Source organism: Protopterus annectens, chromosome 17.part0, assembly GCF_019279795.1.
Source record: "Protopterus annectens isolate FY-2018-M chromosome 17.part0, PAN1.0, whole genome shotgun sequence".
Classification (NCBI taxonomy): Eukaryota; Metazoa; Chordata; order Ceratodontiformes; family Protopteridae; genus Protopterus; species Protopterus annectens.
This window is the reverse complement of record NC_056751.1, coordinates 617,587,778-617,614,294: the sequence shown is the minus strand read 5'-3', so window position 1 is coordinate 617,614,294 and position 26,517 is coordinate 617,587,778. Positions and strand designations below refer to the sequence as shown.

Sequence of the window (26,517 nt, the reverse complement as noted above, 5' to 3'; positions counted from 1 at the left end):
AGTAAGGAGGGGACTTTCATCCCATAACCTCTCAATCCACCATAACCTTCCTGTAGCCCATATGCAGTTTGTTACTATAAATTACTGTTTACATTATCAGTTAAGGATTGAAGGGAGTGGAAACCCTATTATAAAAATATTGAATGTTTTATTTTTTCTGCTGATTTAGAAATAATGAGTCAAGGGTTAAGGTGTAGACAGCAGACCTTTATTTCAAACATGACTTTTTTATTTTTCCAATAATGAAGTTAGTAACAGGCAGATAGAGTGTAACATAAGAGTAGCACTTCAAATTGTTAACTACAATTATATATTTAATTTACCAGAGAGTATCATGCTGAGTGGGCCAGTAATAGGTAAATGTTAAAACATGACTGCATGTGTCACTTGCTGCTGACACAGAGCGATCTGCAAGAAAATTATAGTCATGTGATAATTAGAACACTCTTCTGACAAGAGCTCTCTAAAATTGCTGGAAATTCAAACAGCAAATGCTGCAACTTTCCCACTTATCTGACGAGCTATTATTTGCTAGATGGGTTAGTGAGTTTATTGTGACACCCCTTTTAACTACAAAGTTACAATAAGCAAATATCAGACATAACATAATCTAAAATGTTCTAGGTTATCTAACTCTCAAATGTGTGTTTTCCAGACACAGAAAGTGCACAATATAAAATATTCCCAGCTATCTGCATTTCATATATACTTGCTTGCAGACGTAGGATGGTTTATGCAAACATTTCCAGACCTTATGGTATGCACATTTTCAAAAGCAGTTCTGCTTTTCATTTTTGAAAAATACAGTATTTTTTATGGATTATTGTCAAAATACACAAGCATTTCTTTATCTTGAGTACAATTAGCAAAAGTGGTTTCTACTTATAAAGCATACTAAAATGTTTGCTAGTCATCTCTTTCAGCAAGCAGTTCTGCTTTAGAGAACATTTAGTTAGAATTAGAATTCCTGTATGTATGATAGTTTGAACTGTATTTAAAATAGCATTCAGGATATGGAATGCCTTGCGGAATTGTTTATACAAATGCTTTTGAAACAGCTCTAATCAAAAGTTAAAGAAAAAGACTTTTGATAACAGCAAGGGACACTTAATAAACACAGCCTGAATTATGTAGGGTATATACACAGAACAAAAATCCTCATACCGGAGCCCTACACTGTTAACAAAACAGTGTCATCTTGGACTGTCTGTGGGTATAAATGTGTGAACCTGTAAGGAAATAAGTATGGTGTGAATATGTAAAGAAGACAACAATATGGACACCTTTTCAGGTAGTGATATACAAATGGTACAGCCATGTACCAAAGGAAGATTGATGATATGGCACTCTACAAAGGTCAGACTGTGGACAAATGGATCTCACAATCATTGGTCACAAACAGATCATGAAACCAATATCATATGTGGACCATCATAACATGACTGAAAAATATCAGCTGGCAAGCTATGGATAAAACACCTCCACTACAGCATTTGGAATATATGCACAGAAAGTTCTTCCATGGCAATGTACCATGCAGACAAGCACTATAACACTAACACACTGTCTTTATTTCAAAAAGTACCAAACCAGGCCCCGGACACAGATCTCCTAGAAGCACATCCACAATATGCAAAACCTGACATGCATGCAGGATAAATTATATATAAAGCTTTGTGAATCACAATATTAAAGCCTTTGAACCATAATCAATAGAGCTAAAAATATGCAAGGTCAACTATAATATATGTATAACATGATTGATATATGTATGTGTGCATATATATATATATATCTATATATATATATATATATATATATATATATATATATATATATATATATATAGAGTTTACTATCAAAATGTGGAACGGCACTTAAGCGAAACTGGGATAGCTGCATGCATGTTTTCCAGTTTCCATAATGCTGATCTGGAAATGTTCGAATCCTCATTAGTGAATGGTTGTATGCATTTGCTGATGTGGGTTCAATGTTTTGATAGCAGATCGCACTATAGTGGAGATCGGGAAATTTACCTTTTTCCCCTTACTGTAATGCAATCTCGGAATTGCATTATATGTGTGGGGATGTAGGGGGGCTTGCTCCCTGCAAAAACATTACTTGTAACATGGAATTTTGACATTGAAACTTCCTGCGTTCGAATGTTGATTCTGTGGTTACAATTTCTGACATTTTGGTAATTCTGTATTACTAAATGCTAATAATGAATTTGATCAAAAAGTGGAAAATTGTTTTCATTTTCCACATTTTGATAGGAAAACTATATCTATCTATATATCTATATATATATATATATATATATATATATATATATATATATGTAGATATATATATATATATATATATATATATATATATATATATATATATATATATATATATATATATATATATATATATATATATATACACATATATCATATATGAATATCATAGATTTCATTGCACAATCTCAATAACAAATCACAAATAAAAACAAACAAAAAAAAAAAACCATCAACTTCACAAATGGTTGAAACTCAAAAAAAAAGTTTATTTTTTTTGCAGGGATGGTAAGTACCCTACCCCACCTGCTACCAACTCCAGGATTATGCAGCAGTAGAGAATGAAGTAAAGTTTTTTTTCCCCCAGTATTCCACAATTGTGGACAAAAACACAGCAAGAACAGTAACAATACTAAAATGCAAAAGCAATTTGATGTAAAAATGCAACAAGTTGCTTTTCTATCACATGCAAAACTATGAACTATGCTTTATCCATGCAGGGCTCCAGCCCCATGTGTCAGGAAGAGTAGGACTTTTTTTTTTGGGGGGGGGGGGGTGTTGGTTTTTCTTTCTTTTTTTTTTTTTTTTTTTTGCACAGTATCTTAAGGAGCAACTGTCTGACCATTATGGAAGGTGATATCTGGTATGTTCTTGCCAGGATGGTAAGTGATGCCACTCATCACCCATTCTAAATGGCAGTGTTGGCATCACTACTGTAACATGAGGTCATGTCACCCTGACTTGCTTCATAAGTGGGATGCTGAGGCTAGGGACAAATAGCCACACATGAATTGTGAAAATTATTTTTCTTTATTGTTGCTGTCTGCTATTTACCTGTTTCAAATGTGTACTTAGAAGTGCATGCCTTTTTCCAGGGGATTGTCTGATTGCACAGAAGAGAGGTGTGATTCCTCTGGTAGCAGGGTGTGTAAGAGACCTGTGCCAGTCCATTGTAGAATTTTGACTACATTTGTAGCTAATGTGTATAGCCATTTTTTTCCTTTTTTGTCCTTCTTTAGCAGGTCCAGCTGTAAATGTGGAGGTGACTATGTATGTAAAGTCCCCTAATATAGAGCTGCTTCAGCCATTGTGTAGCAATTATGTGGTCCTTTGCTTGGACTACTATTCAATACCTAATACATATCTGATTAGTTGCAAGGTACTCTGTGCAGTGACTGTCTTGAAAAGTATTGTGCTGTGCTTTTCTCTGAATCCCAGGCCAAGACTCATACTCATGCTCTGATCATAATGCCCATGTATAACAACAATGCATTCTGACCTGTGAGTTGTGTAATACTAATAGTATGCTCAACTGTGAACATAAGTGAGTTAAGCAATACCTATCTCAGAAAGCATGTGAACGTCTTACCAACACATAATCCACAAACATCAGCTCACTGCATGTTACTACTAGCATTAAAAACTTAATTTGAATCTTACCAAGTTCCTCAAGCAGCTTCCGCTTTTCTGAAATTCAAAGAAAAGACTTAATTAGTTATACATTTGCTGTCAAAAATGACATTTCTTACTCTCTGATATTACTTTATATGATATATTCTTAAATATAAATACAAACAATAACAGCAGTTGAACATAACCGTTTTCTTGTTTAATCAAACCTATCAATCATTCAGCATTAATACAGGACTGCCTGAGTTACTTAGAGATCTGATTCTTGGAAACAAGTCAACAACTTAGAAAAACAAAGAAATATGCATGTCATATTCACTGCTGTTGAATCATATCCAACACCTGTAGCAAACCTTTAAACAGCTGATGTCATCCACAAAGTTAACTTATGGAACAGAAATAGATTGGTACGCCTTTCTTGCATATCACATATGCACCTACTGGCAATTTATGGGCTTCCAGTCCACCTTCAAGTCACTGGGATGAAACTCAGGGGAACGCAGGAAGAACCTGCAGACTCAGCACAGATGTCAGTCTGTATGACAACTACATAAGAGATTCTCTTACTGTAAGGTGACAATGATAGTCACCAGACCACTGTGCCACATGCAGATTATATACAGTAATTCCAAAATATAATGCAAAGTACTGTTTGTGATAAAATGTTGTATGCATCAGTGGTTCTTTTATTAAAAGCAAACTCCTATGTCTTACGCAGCTGTCTCTTAATATATAGAATAAGGAAAGTACAGTTGTGTACACTTACCATAAATGTAGATGTTTGAGTGTATTCAGTGTTGCAGTCATTACATTTGGGTAATCTGCTGGCAGGTTACCTTCAGTCGGCCTGATTATCAGAGTCTTGGGTCCTACATCATTTGCTGTCCCTTCTTCCATGACGTCAGGTTGTCAGGGGTATAAAACATGCAGCTGACGTCATTACATCAGTTTTTCTTGCCCCAGATGTCAGGTGCCCCCCTAATGGGGAGCAAATAAACACAAAAGTATACCTCCAGCCAAAAGCAAATACACCAAAAAGGCTTTTAAGCATAGTAAAGGAAAGTAGAGGCATAGCCAGAAGAAACTAGGGGGCTGGAGGGAGGGTAACCAGGACTGTAACAGTGAATACACTTGAACATCTACATTTATGGTAAGTGTACACAACTGTACTATGTTTTTTGTGTTTCACTGTTGCAGTCATTACATTTGGGTAGATTCCCAAAGCTATGATTAGGAAGAGGAGTTTATACAGCATTAGGGTCAGCTATAAGGCCCTGCAAGACAGCAGTGGCAAAGCCAGCTCTAGATTTAGAGAACATTGGTAAATGATACGGTGAAAGTATGTGCAGAACTCCAGATAGCAGCTTCTAGGATATCCCTGGTAGGGACACCTCTGAAAAAGGCTGCAGAAGTAGATGCAGCCCTGGTAGAGTGAGATCTGATCCCCTGGGGGATAGGTTTTCCATGGTGGTTATAGCAGAAATGAATGCAATGGCTTATCCATTTAGAAATGGTTTGTTTTGAAATAGCCTTCCCCTCTGCCCCTGCAGCAAATGCTACCAGCAATTGTTCAGATTTTCTTTGAGAGTTAGTCCTGTCCAAGTAGAATCTTAGTTGTCTGTGCACATCCAGGCAATGCAGAATCTGTTCCCCTTTGTTCTATGGATTGGGAAAGAAGGTTGGCAAATGAATGGACTGATTAAGAGCCACACTGGAAACCACCTTGGGCATGAAGGATGGATTGCTCCTGAGAGATACCCTGTCTGCATGAAAGATGATGAAAGGCTCCACTGCCATAAGGGCCTGTAATTCAGATATCCTTCTAGCTGAAGTGATTGCTAAAAGGAAGGCTGTTTTCCAAGAAAGAAATTTTAAATCTGAAGAAGCAGCTGGCTCAAAAGGAGGTAGAGTGAGTTTCTCCAAAACAAAGTTAAGATCCCAGGCAGGGGTAGGAGCTCTCCTTGGTGGTCTCAAGTTTTTTGCCCCTCTGAGATACTGCTTGAGCAGAGGATGAGAGAAGAGGTGTGGTTCTGTGTTATAGTGAGCTGAAATAGCTGAGGAGTGGATTTTAATGGAGGAAAGAGACAGGCCCTTGTGAAGCATCTCAGTTAAGTATTGCAAAATCTGAGGTAAATTGGGCGCTGCTGTGCTCATCCCTAAAGATTGGTTCCAGGCACAGAATCTTTTCCATTTATCATCATAAGATTTTCTAGTACTCGGTCTCCTCACCTCCAAGATTACATCCATCGCAGGTTTGCTGAGGGATGATAAGGGTGAATTTAAGTGATTAGCCAGGCTGCAAGGTTTAATGTTGGAAACTGAGGGTGCAGAATTTGGTTCTCCTGGAAAAGCGTAGACTGATAGGTTTTTCCAGCTGAAGGACAGAGCATCCACTTTCCAGGCTTGTTTGTGGGGAGTCCTTGTGCAAAACTTGTCCAACTGGTAGTTCTGGGGATAGGCAAATAGATCTATGTCTGGGCTCCCCCATTTGCTTGACAGCATGTTGAAAATCCGTGGTTCCAGTTTCTACTCATGTGGGTCCATGAGGTTTCTGCTTAGTCCATCTGCCAGTGCATTCAATTTTCCTGGCAGGAATTGAGCTTGTAGATTCACTTGGTAGCTCAAGGCTGTCTTCCACAATGCCATGGGTAGTCTGCAGAGGGGGTAGGAATGTGTACCCCCCTGCTTGTTTATGTACCACATAACCATGGTGTTGTCCATCTTTACCATTAGTTGTCCTGGAAGAATGTAGTCCTTGAAGGCTGTCAGAGCATTCTGTACAGCTAACATTTCTTTTTGATTGATATGTAGGTGCATTTGATTTGGGTTCTATTTGCCCTGAATGCACTTCCCTGCCAGGTGAGCCCCTCATGCATAGTCTGATGCATCTGTTGTTAGGGTTTGGGTGGCAGGGGGTAGTGTGAATGGTAATCCCTTGTTTTGGTGGCAGGCTTTTGCCCACCAGAGGAACTCCAGGCGTAGGCAAGGTATGATAGGAATCATTGTTTCCAGGCTGTAACAATGGTGATGCCATAGACTTTTTAGATACCACTGTAGTTTCCTCATATGCAGTCTTGCATATGGAATTAGAAGAATACAGGAGGCCATGAACCCCAAGGCTTGCAGTATTTGTCTTGCAAATAGTAGGGTTTTTGTGGCCACTTGTTTGAAGTAAGTTACCAAATGAATTTGCTTCTCTGGCATGAGGAAAGCCATCTTGGCAGTTGTATTCAAGCTTGCACCCAGGAATGTAATCTGTTGACAGGGTACCAGTTGCGATTTCTTTTCGTTTATGGTGTACCCCAGACAAGTTAGAACCCTTTATACAAACGCCGGATGATGTATAAGTATGCCCTGGTTTTCTGCCTGAATTAGACAATCGTCAAGGTATGGATATATTTGAATATTTCTTTGCCTGCAAAATGCAATAACTGGAGCCAGGCACTTTGTGAATACCCTGGGCGGAGTAGACAAGTCAAAGGGCAGTGCAGAGAACTGATAATGCAAGTAGCCTGCTTTGAAGCATACGTATCTTCTGCAAGATTCCCTGATTGGGATGTGCAGGTATGCTTCTTTTAAATCTAGAGTTGCCAACCAGGTGTCTTTGCCTAGCATAGGAAGTAACTGGTGAAGAGTCAGCATCTTGAATTTTGGAATCTCCAGAAAGGTGTTTAGAGTAGACAGGTCCAGGATTGGATGCCATGATTTGTCTTTTCTAGGTACCGGAAAAAGCCTGGAAGAGAAACCTTGTCCCTTTTTCTCTTCTGGCACCAGTTGAATAGCCCCCATGCTTAAGAGGGAAAGTACTTGTTTTTGAGCCTCTGCCCACTGATTCAGGGACAGGTCTGGCCACCTGTTTGGTGTTGGCAATATGTGAAAATGAAATCTGTATCCCTGGGACACTATATTTAAAACCCATTTGTCCTGGGTTATGAGTTCCCAGTTCTTTGCATGAAGAGCAATCTTTCCCCCTAAAGGGGCAGTTAAAAGATAAGTGATTGGTAATTTTAAAAGGAAGTCTTTGAGACTGTTTACTATAGGGGGGGTGTCTTGTTATTTCCAGATTTGGAAGTGGAGGCCCCCCGCTGATTAGTTCTGAGAGGCCCGTGGGACTGAACCCTGGGGTTTTTGCTGTGTCTGGGTTTGGCTTGAGAGGATCTGGAAGGGGCTGGAAAGGACCAATTCTTAGTAGGCCAATGCCTGCTAAATCTTGGAGGTTGCACTTGTAAGAAATCTTTAACAGTTTGCAAAGATTTAGCTTTATCTTCCATCTTTTTTAGAACTTCTTCAGCCTTATTGCCAAACATGCAGTCCTGATTTAAAGGAGCATCCAACAATTTAGCTTTAACAAGATCAGGCAAAGATTGCTCCTTAAGCCAAGCATGCCTTCTAAGCACAGATCCAGTAACAGCAGCCCTGCAGGAGGCCTCTAAAGAATCAAAACCACATTGCAAAGTGTGTTTTCCATCTTGTTCAGCAGAATGCATTAAATCCTGTAAATCTTTATTTTCTACATAGTCAGGAATCAACATCATTTTCTGTTGAAGCAGTCCAATAATATGCTGTTGATATTTTAACATTTGAAATTGGCAGTTTAATGCTCTGATTGCCAAGGTAGCAGAAGTATAAACTTTTTTACCCCATCTATCCAGCACCCTGGAGTCTCTATCAGAAGGGGTAGGATTTTTAGCAGTAGAAGCCTTAAAGCCCTTGGGCCCCTGAGAAATGGCTTCTAGATCTGCAACAGGATTTTTGAAAAGGAACTTGTGGGACTCAGGAACCCTGTAGTATCTGTCAGGTTTACTTGGAGCCGGAGGCAGGGAATCAGGGGCCAAACTGGATTCCGAGAACACATCATCAACAATGTCTAGTACAGGAGGTATAGCCAAAGGCCTTTGCTGAGGTAGAAGCAGGAAATCCCTAAGCCTTTTTTTTAATCAGAAAATTCCTGGCTTTCCCAGTGAAAATGCTCCCTTAAAGTATGTAAATTTTCCCCAAAAGAAAAATCCTCAGGAGGGAAAGCAGAGGGAATGGAATCCTCTGTATCAGAACCTTCATAAGTAGGTATGGACAAATTCAGGTCATTAGAAGAGTCAGAAGAAACAGAATCCTGATCAGAAGATTCATAATCAAGCTCAGCCCTAGGCCTCTTGGGGGGGGGGGTTGACTACCCCTGATTAGAGTAATTAGATCTTCAGCCATTTTTATCATTTGTTTTTAGGCATAGGGGTCTGAACATGTGGCCTGGGTGTTGGTTTTTTAGACATGGATCGAGATTTAGGCCTTAGTAATGAAGACGGTGTCGATTTAATATGCAAGTCTGTAGGCCTGAATACACCCTCAGAAGCCGGTGCCTGAACAGTGCCTCTGGACCTTCCAAGGTAGAGACATCCACAGTTTCCATAGGTGAAGCATCTCACGGCATACGGGACTCTGAATGGGTCTCAGTAGAGGCCTGCGAATCAGAAGTAGCGGGTATCAGGGGCTGTGAAAGCGCCTCACTGAGTACCGGCGAACTGGCGACTGGCTTAGGAGAAGCATCGTCGGCAGTTGTGGACCTCAGCGGCCTGTCTCTGTCTTTATCTTTGCATTTTTTTCAGAATCCCAGTAGTCACATGGTTAACCAATGACATTTCTGGATAATTAAACCGAGAACCGAAATATTTAGAGGCAAAAATGTACCGATGACGGATAGTGAGCTGATTAAATAAAGCACAAAACTGACAGCAAGGTACGTCATGGTCAGGGCCTAGGCAAGGAATACAGTACGAATGAAAATCTTTATGAGGTATTTGCTTTCCACAAGTAATGCAATTATTAACTTTTACTGACATAGGTAAGGATCAAGAAAAAGTTTCCCCAATGGGGTACTTAGCTTTAAGTTGAAGGCTTCGGTTCTGAAACTCGAAAACGAAAATTTCAGGAGTCGGCCGACCAGCACTTGTGAACTGCTTCTGTTTCAGGCACCGCACAGCAAGAAAGACTGATGTAATGACATCTGCTGCATGTTTTATACCCCTGACAACCTGACATCATGGAAGAAGGGACAGCAACAGATGTAGGACCCAAGACATTGTTAATCAGGCTGACTAAGGGCAACCTGCCAGCAGATTACCCAAATGTAATGTCTGCAACAGTGAAACACGAAGAACATGTAGTTTAACTTCAAAATAAATCATGGCTTATGTGCTAGGATTCATAAAAGTATTGCTGAACTGCACAACCCCCACTGCTCACATATAATGAGTTGTGTTGCCTGCCAATAATAATATTCATGGTTATACACATGATGCATGGTGCTAAATCATATTTTCAGGTCAAATGCATAACTATACATCACCTAGCCAAAATGGTTAAGGAACTGCTAGTTGCTGTGCTACCAACCTACAATGTCATATAGTAAAACCATCTAAAAAGTAACACATACGGACACAGACAGACTCTGCACAGAACTAACTACCTAAGCTGCATATGGGCAGAAGAAGCAGAATTATGTTGAGGTGCTATGGCTCATGCAAGGGTGCTGTGTCCAGGTTCCAGTGTTCAGCTCTTCTCTTAGACAATAATAGATGAATGTGACTAATAGCCACATATACTTATATGTATCTGCAATGCTCTACCAGGCTCTTAAATAGTGAAACCATCAATAAATTGCATGCAATGCAAGATCACATGCAGATCAAGGTTCTGGGTGCACATGAGTCTAACTTGCATAGGCCCTGCTTGCAAAATTATTCTGCATATATTCTAGGACTTGCTAAGTACCAGTGCCAGCTCCCTGGTCACATAACCTAATCTTGCTATAATCTCATTCTCAACTCTCCCTTGGTAACAATGCCATAACCCTTTGTATGCATCTATTACTAACCAGCCATGTCGGCTGGTGGTGTACATAGTTGTTTATATTTTTTTCTATATTGTCTACATATGAATGCATAAATTTGTCTATGGGATCATTTCTTGATTTCCATACAGCACCCAACCAGTCCTTTTGTTCCTCAGTCAGGGCAAAATTTAGGTTTCAGTAGCTAAGATAAAAGCTCTCTGTGTATTATTTTCCTTGGCCAGTGAACCTAATTATCCCTGTTGAAGATGAGTGCTTGTTACTAAGGAGTGGACCAGTTTGCAAATTCTGCCGACTATCCTTGCTCCTTTCTACATCAGAATCTTGTGTACTGCAAAAATGTCTAATAGGAGGCATATGCATGGTACCTGAAATATTGACCGTCCTTGCAATGCAGTGCACTAATGACCAGTTTGGGCATGCTGGATTTGCTGCTGCACCAGCACTACTGAAGGCATTGCCTGTGCAGTGAGCCAAACTGCCTGTCTTGCCACAGAATGAGCAGGCATGCAGCAGAGTTTCAATGCCTTCCAGTCCTGCTCAGTCTCTCCATGCCACTAATTAAACATAGCCAATCTGGGATATAAGCAGGACTTTATCCCTGATGCAGCATTATTTAAAATTTTCAAGATGATTTGGAGCAGTACTACTATGAGAGAGCAGACCACTTGTTTACATGGCAAAATATGACAGTCAGCCCAGGTTTTCACAGACTGAGAAAGAGATGCTGGCTATAGTCTTTGTCAGAAATGTCATGATTACTTGCAAAGGAAGCATATGGAAGTATAGACACTTCATAAGTCTTTGTAAAAGATCTTCAGAAAATTGTTGGGTAAAGAACCAGTAAAATTGAAATGAATGTTGCCAATACTTAAGAAATATGATGCTGAAATTTACTGAAGGCCAAAGAAACCTGATGCACTGCTGACATGTTCATAGGTTCATAGGTGTGTACTAGGCTAATGGCCCTGGAGACTTTACGAGCCTAGCCCATAGGATTACTCTGGCATTGAGCCACCCAGCCTTATTTTTCAGTGCCTCTGTCTAGTAAAGCCACTGGAGTGATCCCCAGGGTGAATTTTCTATTTACCATCCACTCATCAAGATTTCTCTTTTAGAGGCCCAGTGAGGTACTCTGCTTGACATGTATGGGAAGTCTATTCCATAGCATGGGCAGTCTCTGTGTTACGAACCTGTCCCTCCAACATGTTCTGTTGATTGTGGTAATGAGGTTGAGGTCTCTGGAGCATGTGGTGTGGAGGGATTGGGATTTCTTTAGATGTAGCATTTCTAACAGAGCTGAGTCAGACATGGCTTTGTAAGTCAAGCAGAGATCACCTCCAAGTAGGCGATATGAGACAGAGAATAGTTGGAGTTTTTTTTTTTTTTTTTGTCCATATAGTACAAATGTTTAAGACATAGGATCTTCTTTGTGAGGTACTTTTGTGGCCCCTCCAGTTGTAGCAGGTGTTTAGTGAGGTACATGCTAAATGGGACATTGTACTCAATGATTGGCTAGGGAAGAGTAGAGGGAGACAATGGCCTATTTCTTCCTGGATGCAAAACCCTTAGTAATGAGATGTGACACACAGAAGGACTTTCTGACCACTGTGGCAATGTGGTGGTCAAAAGAGAGGCTGCTGTCAACCTATGTTCCCAGATCTCTTATAATGCCTTCTGTGTTCAGTGGACTACCATTGATGTGGTAATTCATGGGAGCAAGGTTTTTCCCAAAGGTGAAAAGTAGATTTTATCTTGAAGACTGCAAGGAAGTTTTGCAGGCAGGAGATCTGTAAGTTCTGTGAGTTGTGTACAAATTCCAATCATTCCTCAAAAACTGCAAGAATTGTAACCAGATTCCAGAGAACATACAGAAAAGGAAATATGCAAAGGTATAATGTCAGAATGGTCAGACAATACAAAATACCTACATTCATTAAATTGTCTATACTATTCCCATGACAAAAGAATAGTCAAGTATTCAAGCTCTGCTGTTTAAAGGTGAGAACGTCCAGAGCAGTCATATAATCTTGTTAACCTGATAACTGGGCAAGATTTTTCAAAAACTCTCCTCAAGAAGACATCATTCTGGCCCAGCATCAACCCAAACCGTCAAACACACCTATCCAATCCCTAGTCACTCCCGAAATACATCCTCTCCATAATCTTCAATAAAATCAAGAGAAGCAACAGAGAATCTTATAGTAAAACCCATTCCCAAAGTTAATAAACCAGTCAATGCCACATACATCAAGCCTATATCAATTCTGTCTCCTTGGCAGATCCTTTAAAAAAGAATAGTCTCCTTACTTTTTGAGCACATTCAAAAATACAGCATAGTATGGCATTAATGGTATGGTTTTTGGTCTGGTTTCAGCACAATGACAGCCCTATATACTTAAACATGGATAAAGGCAAACTCACATATTTGGTCTTTACTGAACTTTGAGCTAGAAGATCATGATATCCTGATAAATTTCCTTATTTCAGCTGGCATCAGCAAGTGTTTTTTTTCCTTTGCCTTAAAGACTTCCTTAGCAACAGACAATTCCAAGTCCAAATCAGCCTGGACATCTCTTCCTCATATCCAGTAAATAATGATGTTCTTTATGGATCAATTTTACCTTAACTAGTTATTATCAATAATCTGCCTATAGCAGTTCCCCCACTCACAATTATTCCCTGCGCTGATAATATGGTCATTTATACAAATAGCTCCTCCTCCTCTGTCAGTTCAAGAATGAGCTACAGGATGACCTCAACCTCCTTTCCCCTTACTTATCACTAACAAACTGATTGTGAACCACATAAATACTATGAAACCAAACAAAAACTCAAACACTGGGCTATACGACATAGCAATAACAAATTCTTAGAGACATCCCTGTACTTTAAATACCTTGGGATCTGGTGTGACTAAAACCTAAACGTCTAATTTCATGTCACAAAAACTAAGTTAAAAATTAATTCACTTCTTTATTGGGCAGGAAAGATTTTCCATTTCTTTTCATGGCCTACCACTCAGCTAATGTCTCCAAAAAAATCTATAACCAGCTGTTAATATTTGCAGATTTGTATCCTTGATCTCCAAAAGAGAACACGATTGCAATGTACACTCCAAAGCAATGTGGCCACCATTAAAACAAAGGTGTTTACTGCTTCTGGCTTCATTAACATATACATTACTAAACTCATACATCATCTCCTTTTACTCCAGCCAAGTATTCAAAATATCTCCTACCTACACCCTTAGACTTCTTTCACACACTACAAACTTTCTTCTACTCCCAAGAAGCAAAGTAAACAGAGAGACCACAGTTTTTCAATAATGGCCTCCCTCATTTGAGAATCCCTCCCTGTCAGACTCCATTCACTTCCCTCCTTCTGGATTTAGATGCAACCTTGGAGTGACCTCTTTCACCACAGTGCTCACATTTCCTCATGTCCCATTGTTGTATTAAATGTCCACTTTTCCATGCTAATAGCATGCTTTAGGCTGCATGATGAAAGGCATACCTCAACCTATCCCTGCCACTAAAAATGTTAACATTTTCCAGATGCATAATTTGATTATGTTTTCGGGTCTACAAAAATCACCTTCTCCCCCATCAATAACTCTCTTGGGTCAAAACAGTTATTTTAATATCAAGGTGAGCTTCAAATTTATCATATAAAAAGTGTGAATCTCTCCAGCTGTTAATGCATCTGATCTGAAATGCAAAAAAGTAGTTTGTGCTTATTGGCAGTTATATTCACTGTGACAAAATCACCCCACATATTTTTCTTTTCTACCTCTCTCACAATTTTCTTCTGCCAAAGTTGTATTCATAAACATTATGTTCATAAAAAGATCTGAACCTCAATGAATTACTGGCTTTAGTTCTGCAGCCATGAATCCAAACGACTGACCACAGACCCTCCCATAACATACAATGTAGTAATTATGCCAAAATTTATTGAAAGCTTTACCAGAGCTCACTCTCTTGGTGCATAACTACCACTTGCTGAACTTATCAACTGTTTCCCTCAGACTTGAATAAACCAGTTTCTCTGCCTCAACAGATAGCATCACTACAGTATTCCTGCTTACTGATTCCTTCTCTCATCTTTTGCAGCTGAAGTTCTATATCATCTTGCTATGCTGTACTACTGAACATATCATCTGCTGTTTTTTATTTATTATTCACCAGTGATTTCATGTATTGCTCTATATGTCTGATTCAGCTATCATTTCAAGAAATACCTTATCCAATATATCCTGATTACTAAATTCACTAAGCATGCCATCTTTTTCCTTATGTTTTTATTTCATCAATGATATTGCTAGACATTGCCAGCTCCTCTGCACTCATGTCCACTATGCTGGATACATCCTTCTCCTCCTACTAGACAGGAAACACTTTTCAGTGCACCCTCTGAAAAATCAGGAAGAGTTTCCTTGGTGCTCTGAACAAGTTTCCCCTAATCAGTATGAATTTAATCTCAGGTCTCCACTGATAATAGGCCTAATTGGAATATTCTGGTTAGCAAAACATAAATACATAACGCAAGAGGGCTGCTATTGCGCTGCATGTATTTTGATCACACACACACACACACACACACACACACACACACACACACACACACACACACACACACACATACACAAACTGTGCATCAATCAATTGTTCTTAACTCAAGCTGGTTTACAGGCTGCTTACATTCAATAATGAAATAGACAGAAAAATAAGGAGTGTATAATGTGTGTTTTTGTACCAATCATTTTCATACAGAACAACTATCTACAAATGTTTGGTAGATAACGGATGAAAAGGTGTGGTTTTGAGGTGCTTCTTTGTTTAGTTTTTTTTTTTTTTTTTGTAAAACAACATCTTCAGTGTAAATTCTGATAGCCACCATCTTGGATTTCAGGATGTCTAACATCACTGACGTTAAAAGGCCTGTGAATACTGCTTTTCATACATCAGACATTTTAGTTCTTGGCTGAAAAGCAGGAAAGACTTTAGGGACACACAGGAAGACATGGCTGAAAGTTACTTTACAGGAAAGGAGGTTGACAGTTTTAGCATGCCTTAAGTTATGTAAAACATAAATGTACAATCATATATTTTAAAGCATTTTTTGAGCATAATGATCATTGCAAGACAGGTAATGTCTGTGCCCAAAATTCTGAAGTACATTACATACAAAAGATACATTAGGAAGTGGTTAGGAAAATTGAGCTCATTTGGATGCCTTAAGCTTTACTTTCCAAGCAAAATGATTTATAGACTTTACAAAGCACTAGGTGCTAGTAAACACTCTTAAAGACTGCGCTTAGTTGCAAAATCTGTAGTCTATAATACCAGAATGGGGAATTGTGTTGAAGGCCTTTGCGAGGTCTAGGTAGGCTGTGTGTACCAGCTTTCCCTCATCTATAGCCTTGGTAACTGTTTCAAAGAAGTCCACCAGGTTTAGGAGGCATGATCTGCCCTTAACAAAGCCAAACTGGGTAGAGTCCAGTGTTTGGAGGTTCCCAATGTCTCTGTTAATGAGTTCCATGATGATGTGCTCCATAGACTTGCAGACCAAGCTAGTCAGGCTTATAGGGCGATAGTTCCAGGGGTCTGTTGTGGCTCCACCTTTGTGGAGTGGAATAACCACTGCTGTGTGCCACTCTATGGGTACGTAGCCTGTGGAGAGAGGCTGAGTTTGAACAGTGTGTTTAAGTGAGGGGTTAGTTCGTCTTTGAGCTCGTGTAGGATGCAGCCTGGGACACCGTCCGGTCCCATTGATTCTGTGTTTTTGGCTTTGGAGAGGGCTGTTTTAACCTGAGTGTCTGTGATTTCAGGGACTCTACATTCTTTTGGTATGGTTATGGGCCCTCTTGGGGATGAGAGGGGGGTGAAGTTTGCATGGAACCTGTCTGTCAGGATGTTGGCGATATCAGTCGGTTCAGTGTACTTTGTGCCATTCTGCACTAACTCCGAGCAGATCTGAGCATTGCCACTTAGATTCTTGAAATAGCTAAAGAATGCCTTGTGGTTATTTTGGAGTCCTTGGCAATTTTTCTTTCAAAGCTCGCCTTGGATGATTTTATGAGGGATTGTAGTTTCTTGCTGATACTGATCAGGGATGTCTTCCCTTCTTGGGATTTTACTCTTTTCTGTACTAGTTTCCTCCTTCTATTGTATAGCTTGTTTATGGCAGGAGCCCACCAGACTGGTTTCCTTTTCTTGGAGGAGTGAGTCTTGGTTTTGCTTGGGATGGCATGATCCATGCATTCTTGTAGGTGCCCGTAGAATGCATTAGTAAAGGATTTTGCAGCTTGGACAGCATTATCCTTCAGCACGGGGGCTTTGAAACTTTCCACCTCGGTCTTAAGTAACATGAAGTTTGCTTTTGAAAAGTTTTTCATGGTGGTTTTCTTGTCCGGGGTGGGGGCGGAATGTGGATATCAAAAGTGATTTGTTTATGGTCAGATCTAACCAGCGAGGGTTTGACCTCTGGTGTGGAACACCGGTTGCCCATGTTGGTGATGACCAGGTCCAATATGTTGTCACCTCTGGAGGGAGTGTTGACCAGTTGAACCAGGGCGTTTGAGTTTATAAATTCTAGGAAATGTTGGGCAAGGGAGTTAGTACTTGAGTAGTTCTCCCAGTTAATGTTTGGGTAATTGAAATCACCCAATATTAAGGTGTTTGGTAGGACCTTTATGTTTCCCAGTGTTTCCAGAAATGAGGAATGGGGGTCCTGGGACATGGTGGGTGATCTGTAGCAAGCAACAATTTGAATTGCAATTTTGCCCATTGTTAGTTGCACATGGATGATCTCTGAAGCATTGTGCTGTGCCACTAACCTGGAGGTGTGGGTATCCTTGATGAATATGGATACGCCCCCACCTTTTGTATTTTGGTTTGGGTTCTGTGGCTGAAATGTATGGTATGAGTTGTAGCCTGGTAGTGTGGAGCCTTAAACCAGGTTTCTGTTACTGCACATATATCGATTTTCTCCATACTGAGGAGTGCCTCGAGTGCGTGCATTTTGAGTTTCAGACTTCTAGCATTGAGTAGCATTACCCTCAGTTTTTTGTTACTTGTGCTATTTATGGCTGTGGGTTTGTCTTTTGAGCCTTGCCTAAAAAAGGCACTATGGGGGTGGCAAGAGCCTTGGCCAGTATTCAAAAGCCTAAGGGTGACAGGTACAAGACTAAAGAGTATGTTTGAAGTGTTCAAGGATTATATGGCCTATGCTAGTATGGCAGCCATGTCCCTAGTTTTAAATTTTGGGAGCTAATGAATTAATAAACTGCTGGGAAAAAATCACATAGGACCTGCATAACTATTATCATGGAGGAACGTCGTTATTACAGATGACATTGTACTCATATGGATAAAAGACCACCAAGTAAAAAAAAAAAGAAGACATGTCCTCATTTGCTCTGTCAGGTGAATGAACACTAAGAGAATTCAACCTGCGCATGAGGTGTGTGCCATACTTTGCATGAAGGGCTAGACGTGGCAGCAGTCTGAAGCCATATTAAAGGTAGCCCTACAGAGGACAGACATTAATTCCAGCTATATTGCAACACATTCACTCATGACTGGAAATACATCTGGCTTGGCAAAAGCAAGGACCAAGTCAAATTTATGAAGAAAGCCATCAGATGGTTATCAAAGGCTTTTCTGAACTGCATTATATAGAAGTATGTTTTAGTTAAAAAAAATAAATTTAATAATGGAGGAGTGGACAAGTGGAGTGTTGGCAAAGGAAGCTATTGAGGCTAGGATATAAAAGCTAGTAAAGGTTTGCTTGGTAAGACAATATTTTTTTCTTTTCTTTCAGGTTTGGAAAAGGTATTCTTGATGGTAATTCTGTCATTTATTGGGCTGAAAGGTAAAGAGGTATGCAGTCTGGCAGGAAACAAATGGGGTTACATAGCAAAAAATGTAATCTACTCTAGAAGGGTCAGACAACATTATCATGGGCTCAGCCTCACCATGTCTTATCAGAAATGTTGGGCAGATTTAATAAACTGGGCATGGTTTGCATACAGTTAGAGTAAATTAGGCTGTGTGGGAAAAAGAGAACTGATAAAAAATGGGAAGATAATTTGACTACAGTGAAAAGTCAAATATATGATGTGAAGCTGAATTGGTCTATGATAGACAGAATGATATGGAAATATGCCAAGGATCAGAAAGCTATCAAAAGGTCAGTTAAATATAGCAACAATTACATAAGCAAGCTAGGGCATATGGTAGGGGTCATGACCTTGGAGCATCATGACATGGAAGAGAAGGACCCAAACTGGTACAGGGCTGATTGGGTTCATTAATCCAACAGTGGGCCTTTCAGTCTACAGATTTATTTGTTATTTGAGGATCTAGACCAGTGAGACAAAGATAATGGAAGGAAAAACAGGTATAGAAAGTTAGGTTCATAAAAAAGGAGGGGACTGGGGGAAGGTATATGGTGAACAGTCCATAATTCATGTTAAGCTGGAATACAGCCTGTTGAGCAGAAGGATGGCGGCAGGTAGATTGAGGACAGAGCTAATTTACTTTTCCTTATGTGTCTCAGGAATTAGATGTGTTTTTCTCCAAGTGAATAGGGAAGTAGAGGCCAAGGTATGTCCCATTCCCTGTTTGGCTGAGGCCAAATAAAATCCATATGGATCCATGTTGTAACATGGTAGCTGATTACACAAATGAGTCAACCAAGAGAAAAAAAGTTTTCACAGGGTGGCTAAGCAACACTTTTAAAAGAAGCATTCTCTTGAATGTGAGGATTGCTTTCTCTCAAGTATTGTGGAAGATCATTTCATTGATAAATGAAAATGAAGAGAAAGTGAATTGTAAAAGGGAAAATAAATGAAGACAGGCTGCTCCTTCAAACACTGAAGTGTGTCTCTGAAAGTGCATAGCTAAGATTCCCCTTGAGAGTGGTTGGTTACATTAAAATTGAAAAGGCCAGGGATAATTGTTGGAATTACAAATGGTGCAGAGGATGAGATGCTACCAATATGGCTGAAGTACATCATGCTTCTGGCTGAAAAGAAAGTTAACTGCTACAAAAGTATTCAACAAATAAGCAAAATAAACTTTGGTATGATCACATAATATAGATAATTGAAACATTTCAGAAAATGTTCACATAGGTAAATAAAATATAATACATATTGCACTAAGAGAATAAATAAAAGCACAATTAGTTGTGTTTTGTTGTCCTGTCATTAAGATTTGCTCATGAATGAAGGTGTGACAGTGTTCTAATAATTTAGAACAGCTTGAAAAATCTTCTCGCTGTCTCATTTGAAAGCAGAGAATGTAGTGGGTGCTTCTTCTGCTCCATCATGGTGCTTGTTCTGATATCCCCTGAACTTCCTGAAGTGATGGAAGCTTTCATAACTCAATGGCACCAAACTGCACTGAGGTAGACTTTAACAGAATGACCAAGAAACCTAGTGTTAAATATACAAGAGTCATGAACCCCTCCAAAAGTCAACTAGTTACATACAAAAAAATGTGAGTTACAGACAACCAACACATCCAAAGACATAGATGTTTAAATCTACCTCAACTCATGCACTTTATACTGTTAAAGCATCATATTTAAAGTCAATAATGTTTCAAATATGAGAATGGTTCTACCTTCTTCAGCACATGTCTTCTGTCTATCTGCAAAAATAAAAGAAAAATATATAAGTTTTGTAGTAGATAATATTATCAGAATATTAAATGCTATTTCTTCTCCATATCTCAAATGTCACAACACTTCTTTAAGTTAAGATTTTCCATCATACTATATAAGCCATGTTCTGTTCCTCATTGTACTGCTTTTCCAAATTTCATCACTGCCTCCTGCAACACTAGGTTAACAGTGAAGCAAGGTAAGCTAATGTTTCCTGATGAAAAACCATTTGTTCAAAATCACATCTTGATGCCTGGGATTATACGTTATGCAACTGTAATAGTGCTACCAAATGACTTTTGTGCTTATCTGTTTACTGGACATTGGGCAAATTATTTTGCTCTTCTCCTCTCTAAGACATGTACTAAAGAAATTTATCATGACTAAGTGAAAGAATTTTGCTCAGAAAAAAACTGCAATGGAAAAAATTACATTTGTTTTCTGAATAAAAAAAAAGACTTTCCATGAAACTGAACACTCCTGAGTACCTCAATGAAATTACTAATACATCTAAACCCCAAAACTAAATATTAACCATCTTGGGTGGATAGGAATCTGTATAAACTATGTACTATATTTAATGAAAAATTGCTTTTACACAATTTTCCTTGGAAACATATTTTAACTGTCACACAAGTGTGGAATATCTTAATCCAAATGTGGTACCTGCTGACTCACAGAAGTGCAGAATAAATGAATATGTTGTGTTCTAGTTTAACATGTTTTATAAGAAAAGTATGCAAAACTAGAGGAAAAAAGCAAGCTAACTGCAGTACAGTATAACACTGTAGTACAATTTCTATTTATTCTCACAATGGTGTGCTCTTTCTCATGAGAGTGTTGATGAACAATTTAATGTACCTTTAGAATACAAAAACAGTTTGATGCCATACATACTTTATTTCTTTATTTTTATCCTTTATTTTATGTCAGTTTTGGTATGAAATTGAATGAAATTTTGGAAAGTCAGAGGATGCCTGAGGAGTGGAGAAAAAGTGTTTTGGTACCTATCTTTAAGAATAAGGGTGATGTGCAGAGCTGCAGTAACTACAGAGGGATAAAACTGATTAGTCACAGCTTGAAGTTATGGGAAAGAGTAGTGGAAGCAAGGTTAAGAAGGGAGGTGATGATTAGTGATCAGCAGTATGGTTTCATGCCAGGAAAGAGCACTACAGATGCAATGTTTGCTCTGAGAGTGTTGATGGAGAAATACAGAGAAGGTCAGAAGGAGTTGCATTGCGTCTTTGTAGACTTGGAGAAAGCATATGACAGGGTGCCTAGAGAAGAGTTGTGGTATTGTATGAGGAAGTCGGGAGTGGCAGAGAAGTGCGTAAGAGTGGTACAGGATATGAGGGTAGTGTGACAGTGGTGAGGACTGCAGTGGGAGTGACAGATCCGTTTAAGGTGGAGGTGGGATTACATCAAGGATCAGCTCTGAGTCCTTTCTTATTTGCAGTGGTGATGGACAGGTTGACAGATGAGATCAGACAGGAGGCCCGTGGACTATGATGTTTGCAGATGACATTGTGATCTGTAGTGAGAGTAGGAATCAGGTTGAGGAGACTCTGGAGAGGTGGAGATATGCTCTAGAGAGCAGAGGAATGAGGGTCAGCAGGGCTAAGACAGAATATATGTGTGTAAATGAGAGGGAGGGTAGAGGAATGGTGAGGATGCAGGGGTAGAGTTGGTAAAGGTGGACGAGTTTAAGTACTTGGGATCAACAGTTCAGAGTAATGGTGAATGTGGAAGAGAGGTGAAGAAGAGAGTACAGGCAGGGTGGAATGGGTGGAGAAGAGTGTCAGGAGTGATTTGTGACAGACGGGTATCCGTAAGAGTGAAAGGAAGGTCTACAAGAGTGTAGTGAGACCAGCTATGTTATATGGGTTGGAGACAGTGGCATTGACAAAAGGCAGGAGTCAGAGCTGGATGTGGCAGAGTTAAAGATGTTAAGATTTGCAATCGGTGTGACTAGGATGGATAGGATTAGGAATCGGTATATTAGAGGGTCAGCTCATGTTGGACAGTTTGGAGACAAAGCAAGAGAGACGAGATTGCGTTGGTTTGGACATGTGCTGAGGAGGGATGATGGGTATATTGGGAAAAAGATGCTAAGGATGGAGCTGCCAGGTAAGAGGAATAGAGGAAGGCCTAAGATAAGGTTTATGGACGTGGTGAGAGAGGACATGCAGGCGGTTGGTGTGACAGAGCAAGATGCAGAGGATAGGAAGAAATGGAAAGAGATGATCCGCTGTGGCAACCCCTAACGGGAAAAGCCGAAAGAGAATGATGATTTTATGTCAGTTTTGGTAAGAACAAGTACCACGGTCTCAAAGTTCACTTTATAGGGGAGACCTGGGGAATTATAACTGTAATCAGTAGAAGAGAAGTATACATTAAGAAAAGGTACAGATGAATGCAGGTACTCATCTTTAGCTCAGACAGTAACAGTTCACCGTTATAGCTTATACTATAAGCCAGTAACAAATACTTTTAAAATCTATGTACACCATCAGCAAAGGTCATAGTATTACAAATACTATAGCTAAATGCATTTATTTTTAAAGGATGGTCTTTAGAGTAAAATTACAGCAGGCAAATCAATTGTCCTGTGGTAACTTAGCTACAATTGGACTGTTGAAGCAAATTACTGCATACTGCATGACAATGAAAAAAATGTAAATAGCACATTTGTATAAAAACAATCACAGCAACCACACTAAATTAAACGTACACTATAAAATCAAATAAATAAAACTCAAGGAAACTTAAAAATGGAAAAACAGAATTAATTGTTTTTTTAATTTGATTGCTCTGCCCGTTTAATTTCTCCAAGTATTTTGGTTTTCTAATACCATGACAGGAATGGACCCCATTCCTAATTCAGTGTATGATTAACATTCATGAAATTAGCATTATTTCAGTCTTTAATGTTAGCCAAAAGGGCTTTTCGCAGCACCTGCAATGTGCCCAGAATTGACTTTGCAATTCATATGGAGTCACATGTATTGGTAACATACTAAGTACAACTGTAAATTATTTTTTTATAATACCCATTGCTCCTACAACTACTGTTGGAACTGATTGGGTACCTTATTCCACATTGCTCTTGTTTCTACCCTCAGATCCTGATATTTTATGCCATTGTATCTCTCTGTACATTGCTAGGTAGCAATTGTAATGATCAGTTCTACTTTTGTCTTTTTTTCCATGGACCACTATACCTGTTTTTCTTGCATCTATTTTTTGAATGGTTTATAATAGGTGATCCCACATGATGTACACTTCATTGTTCTCTATAATCCTTTGTGGTTCATGTTGTCAATGCTTCTCAGCTACTTCCATATTGTCATTTTTGCACAATCCCCACAGCAACAATCTTGCCACATTATTGTGCCTTTCAGTGTACAGGCCCTTGACATGAGTGTATCTCACCCAGCAACAAGGTGTGCAACTATTTCCAATTTTTTTACAGAACCTACATTTGTTTATTTATCCCATGTGTTCATGTAGTTCACTGTCCTGGGCTCCCATTACCAACTTTTCATCCTTTGATCTCAGCTCACCTCTCCTTAACATTGTTGTATCAAATCCTGATCAACATGAGGTTGTTCCAGGAGATCTATGTACTTGCCAGTATATTTATTACATTTTCACATTCTTTTCCTTCTTATCTGATCTTCCTCTTTATGTGCTTTTTTTCTGTTTTTTTTTTTTGTCACATTCAGTTGCTGCTTATTTTTTTTTTATTTCCATTCCTGCTTGCCACCTGGATGCTTCTGCCAAATTAAGCAGAAAGATCATCTTAGACTTCTTCTCTTCATGTTTTATAACTTTCACTATGTTTGGATCTAACAAGATCAGTAGATATTTATGCAGTCCCATGACTGTAGATCTATACATGTAATACATTTCAAGGAGGCCTACACCTCCTTCAGAGTGAGGAATATATCATTTTGGTATACACAGATTTTTATATACAATTTGGTAGCTGTAAAGCATTTTTCTTGTTTTTCTGAAAAACTGATCTAATACCTTTTTGGGGCAAGCAATGACATCAAAATTGTAAGCTAAAAGAGGAAAAGCAAATTGGTTTATAGCTCAGACTTTATTTCTAGATATCAGGGCTGTTTTCAATGTTAGTTTTAGTCTTTTGAAGTATTCCTTACTGAGTTTTATTCACATCTGTTCATGTTTTATTGACAATCCTTCATTGATTCTCAGATATTTATGTATTCCTTTCCTCAACTGATATTTTCTTCATACTGTGACTTTCCTGCTTTAAACATTGCTTTTGTACATTTATGAAGACCAAATGTCATTCTTATATTATCTGAGAAAGTTTTAACCATTTGCAGTTGTGCTTTCAACTCCTCTTCTGATGAACTATATACTTTCAGGTCATCCACAGAATGTAGATAGCCAAATCAAAACCAAAACCTCACATGTTAATTAAACATTTTAATGGGTTAAGGGCAATATAAAATAACAGTGGTGACAAAGAATCACCCTGGAATATCCCCCTCTGTATTTTTATCCCTGGGATAACAATTTGCCCTCTGACCATGAAACAGTGGCAAACCACTTTTCAATTAAGCAATGACAATGTAGTATAATTGATCAATGTAAGCTCTATCCATTACATCTATAAGCACTCATTTGTTCAAGAATATGGGATGCTGTCAAATGCTTTTTTGTAATCCAACCATGCTATATTTTGATTCTTCCCCATTTTACAATTCTCCATTATTACTTTATTTATCAACAAATGATCCTTTGTTTCATATGACTTTCAGCTGTTACCATTTTGATCTATTGCCATGACTGTGTTTTCTTCTAAATGACTATAAATTGTGTTGGCATCAGTTCCAGTTTAGAGTTTTTAAATCATCGGAAATCAGGTTATCGGTCTATAGTTTTTAGGATGGCTTAAAGGTTCACTTTTCATAGGATCATAGGAAGTTAATAAGCTATTGGCCCTTGGGCCATTACAAGCCTAGCCATGTTATACCCTTGTTTCCTTATAGACCAAGATATATAGTCTGTATTTGCATGCAAATCTATGATCAGTATCAGATGCTCCTGTCCAAGAGGGACATAGGTGAAACCCCTGGGGAAAAGTTATGGTTTCTCACCCAGTTGTCCAAGTTACACTTAAATAGAGTCATTGAGGAGCTCTGTTTTACACAAATTAGGAGGTTGTTCCAAAAGAGTAGCATCCTCTGGGAGACATATCTGTCTCTCAACATGTCCTATTAATGTCACAGGCTAGGTTAAGGTCCCTAGAGTGAGTGAATCTTGTCCCATGTGATTAGCGGATGTGCAGCATTTTCATTAAGGCAGAATCAGAGACTGCTCTGTAGGCCAGGCATAAGTCACTTTAAGTAGTCTATATAGGTTCATAGGTTCATAGGTTCATACTAGGCTATCTGCCCGAGGGCATTTACAAGCCTAGCCCATAGTTTTGTGGCTTACGCCACCCCTTTAGTATGGGGAACTATACCCATTATTTTGCTGTGCCTCTGTTGAACAGTGACACTGAGGTAATCCCTGGGGTATATCTGCGATCTCCCATCCATTGGTCAAGATTTCTCTTGAACAAGGCCAGCGAGGTGCTCTGCCTCACATATACCGGGATTTTATTCCACAGCATAGGGAGTCTTTGGGTGATGAATCTATCCCTCCAGCACGTCCTATTAATAGCCGTGTCGAGGTTTAAGTCTCCCGCCCTTGTGGCTCTGACGGATCTAGATTTTTTGAGGTGAAGCATATTCATCAAATCTGGGTTTGACATGGCCTTGTATGTTAGGCAAAGGTCACCTCTGAGCAAGCGGTAAGCGACTGAATAGAGCTGGAGTTCTTTCAGTCGGGCAGCATAGGACAGATGTTTGAGACCCTTTATCCTTTTGGTGAGGAACTTTTGTGGCCTCTCCAGCTGCTGCAAGTGTCGGGTCAGATACATTCCGAATGGGGCATTGTACTCAATCATTGGTCTGATGAGTGATGAGTATAGGGAGACTATGACCTCCCTTGATCTAGATGAGAATCCCTTCATGATAAGGTGGGCAATGTAGAAGGTCTTCCTAACTACTTTAGCTACATGGGTGTCGAATGACAGACTACTATCAACCTGGGTCCCCAGGTCCTGATAACTTCTTCTGTACTCAGTGGATTGCCACCTATTTGGTAGCTAGGGGTAACCTTGTTTTTCCCGAAGGGTATGACTATGCATTTTTTGGCATTTAACTTTAGGCCATGGCTCTGGCACCAGTTATCCGTTTCTGTGAGACCCTTCTGAAGGATATC

General features: G+C 39.3%; 1 protein-coding gene across 1 annotated transcript in view; it reads right to left on the bottom strand.

Annotated features, from left to right (window-relative positions):
* The window catches only part of LOC122791475 (butyrophilin subfamily 2 member A1-like), a 797,187-nt gene that overhangs the window by 357,561 nt on the left and 413,109 nt on the right, over window positions 1-26,517 (bottom strand). The window contains exons 7-8 of the mRNA XM_044059218.1: window positions 20,175-20,201; window positions 3,726-3,752 (exon numbers count right to left, since the gene is read on the bottom strand). Of these exons, the coding sequence (XP_043915153.1) occupies window positions 3,726-3,752; window positions 20,175-20,201 (54 nt within the window). The remainder of the gene's footprint in view (window positions 1-3,725; window positions 3,753-20,174; window positions 20,202-26,517) is intronic.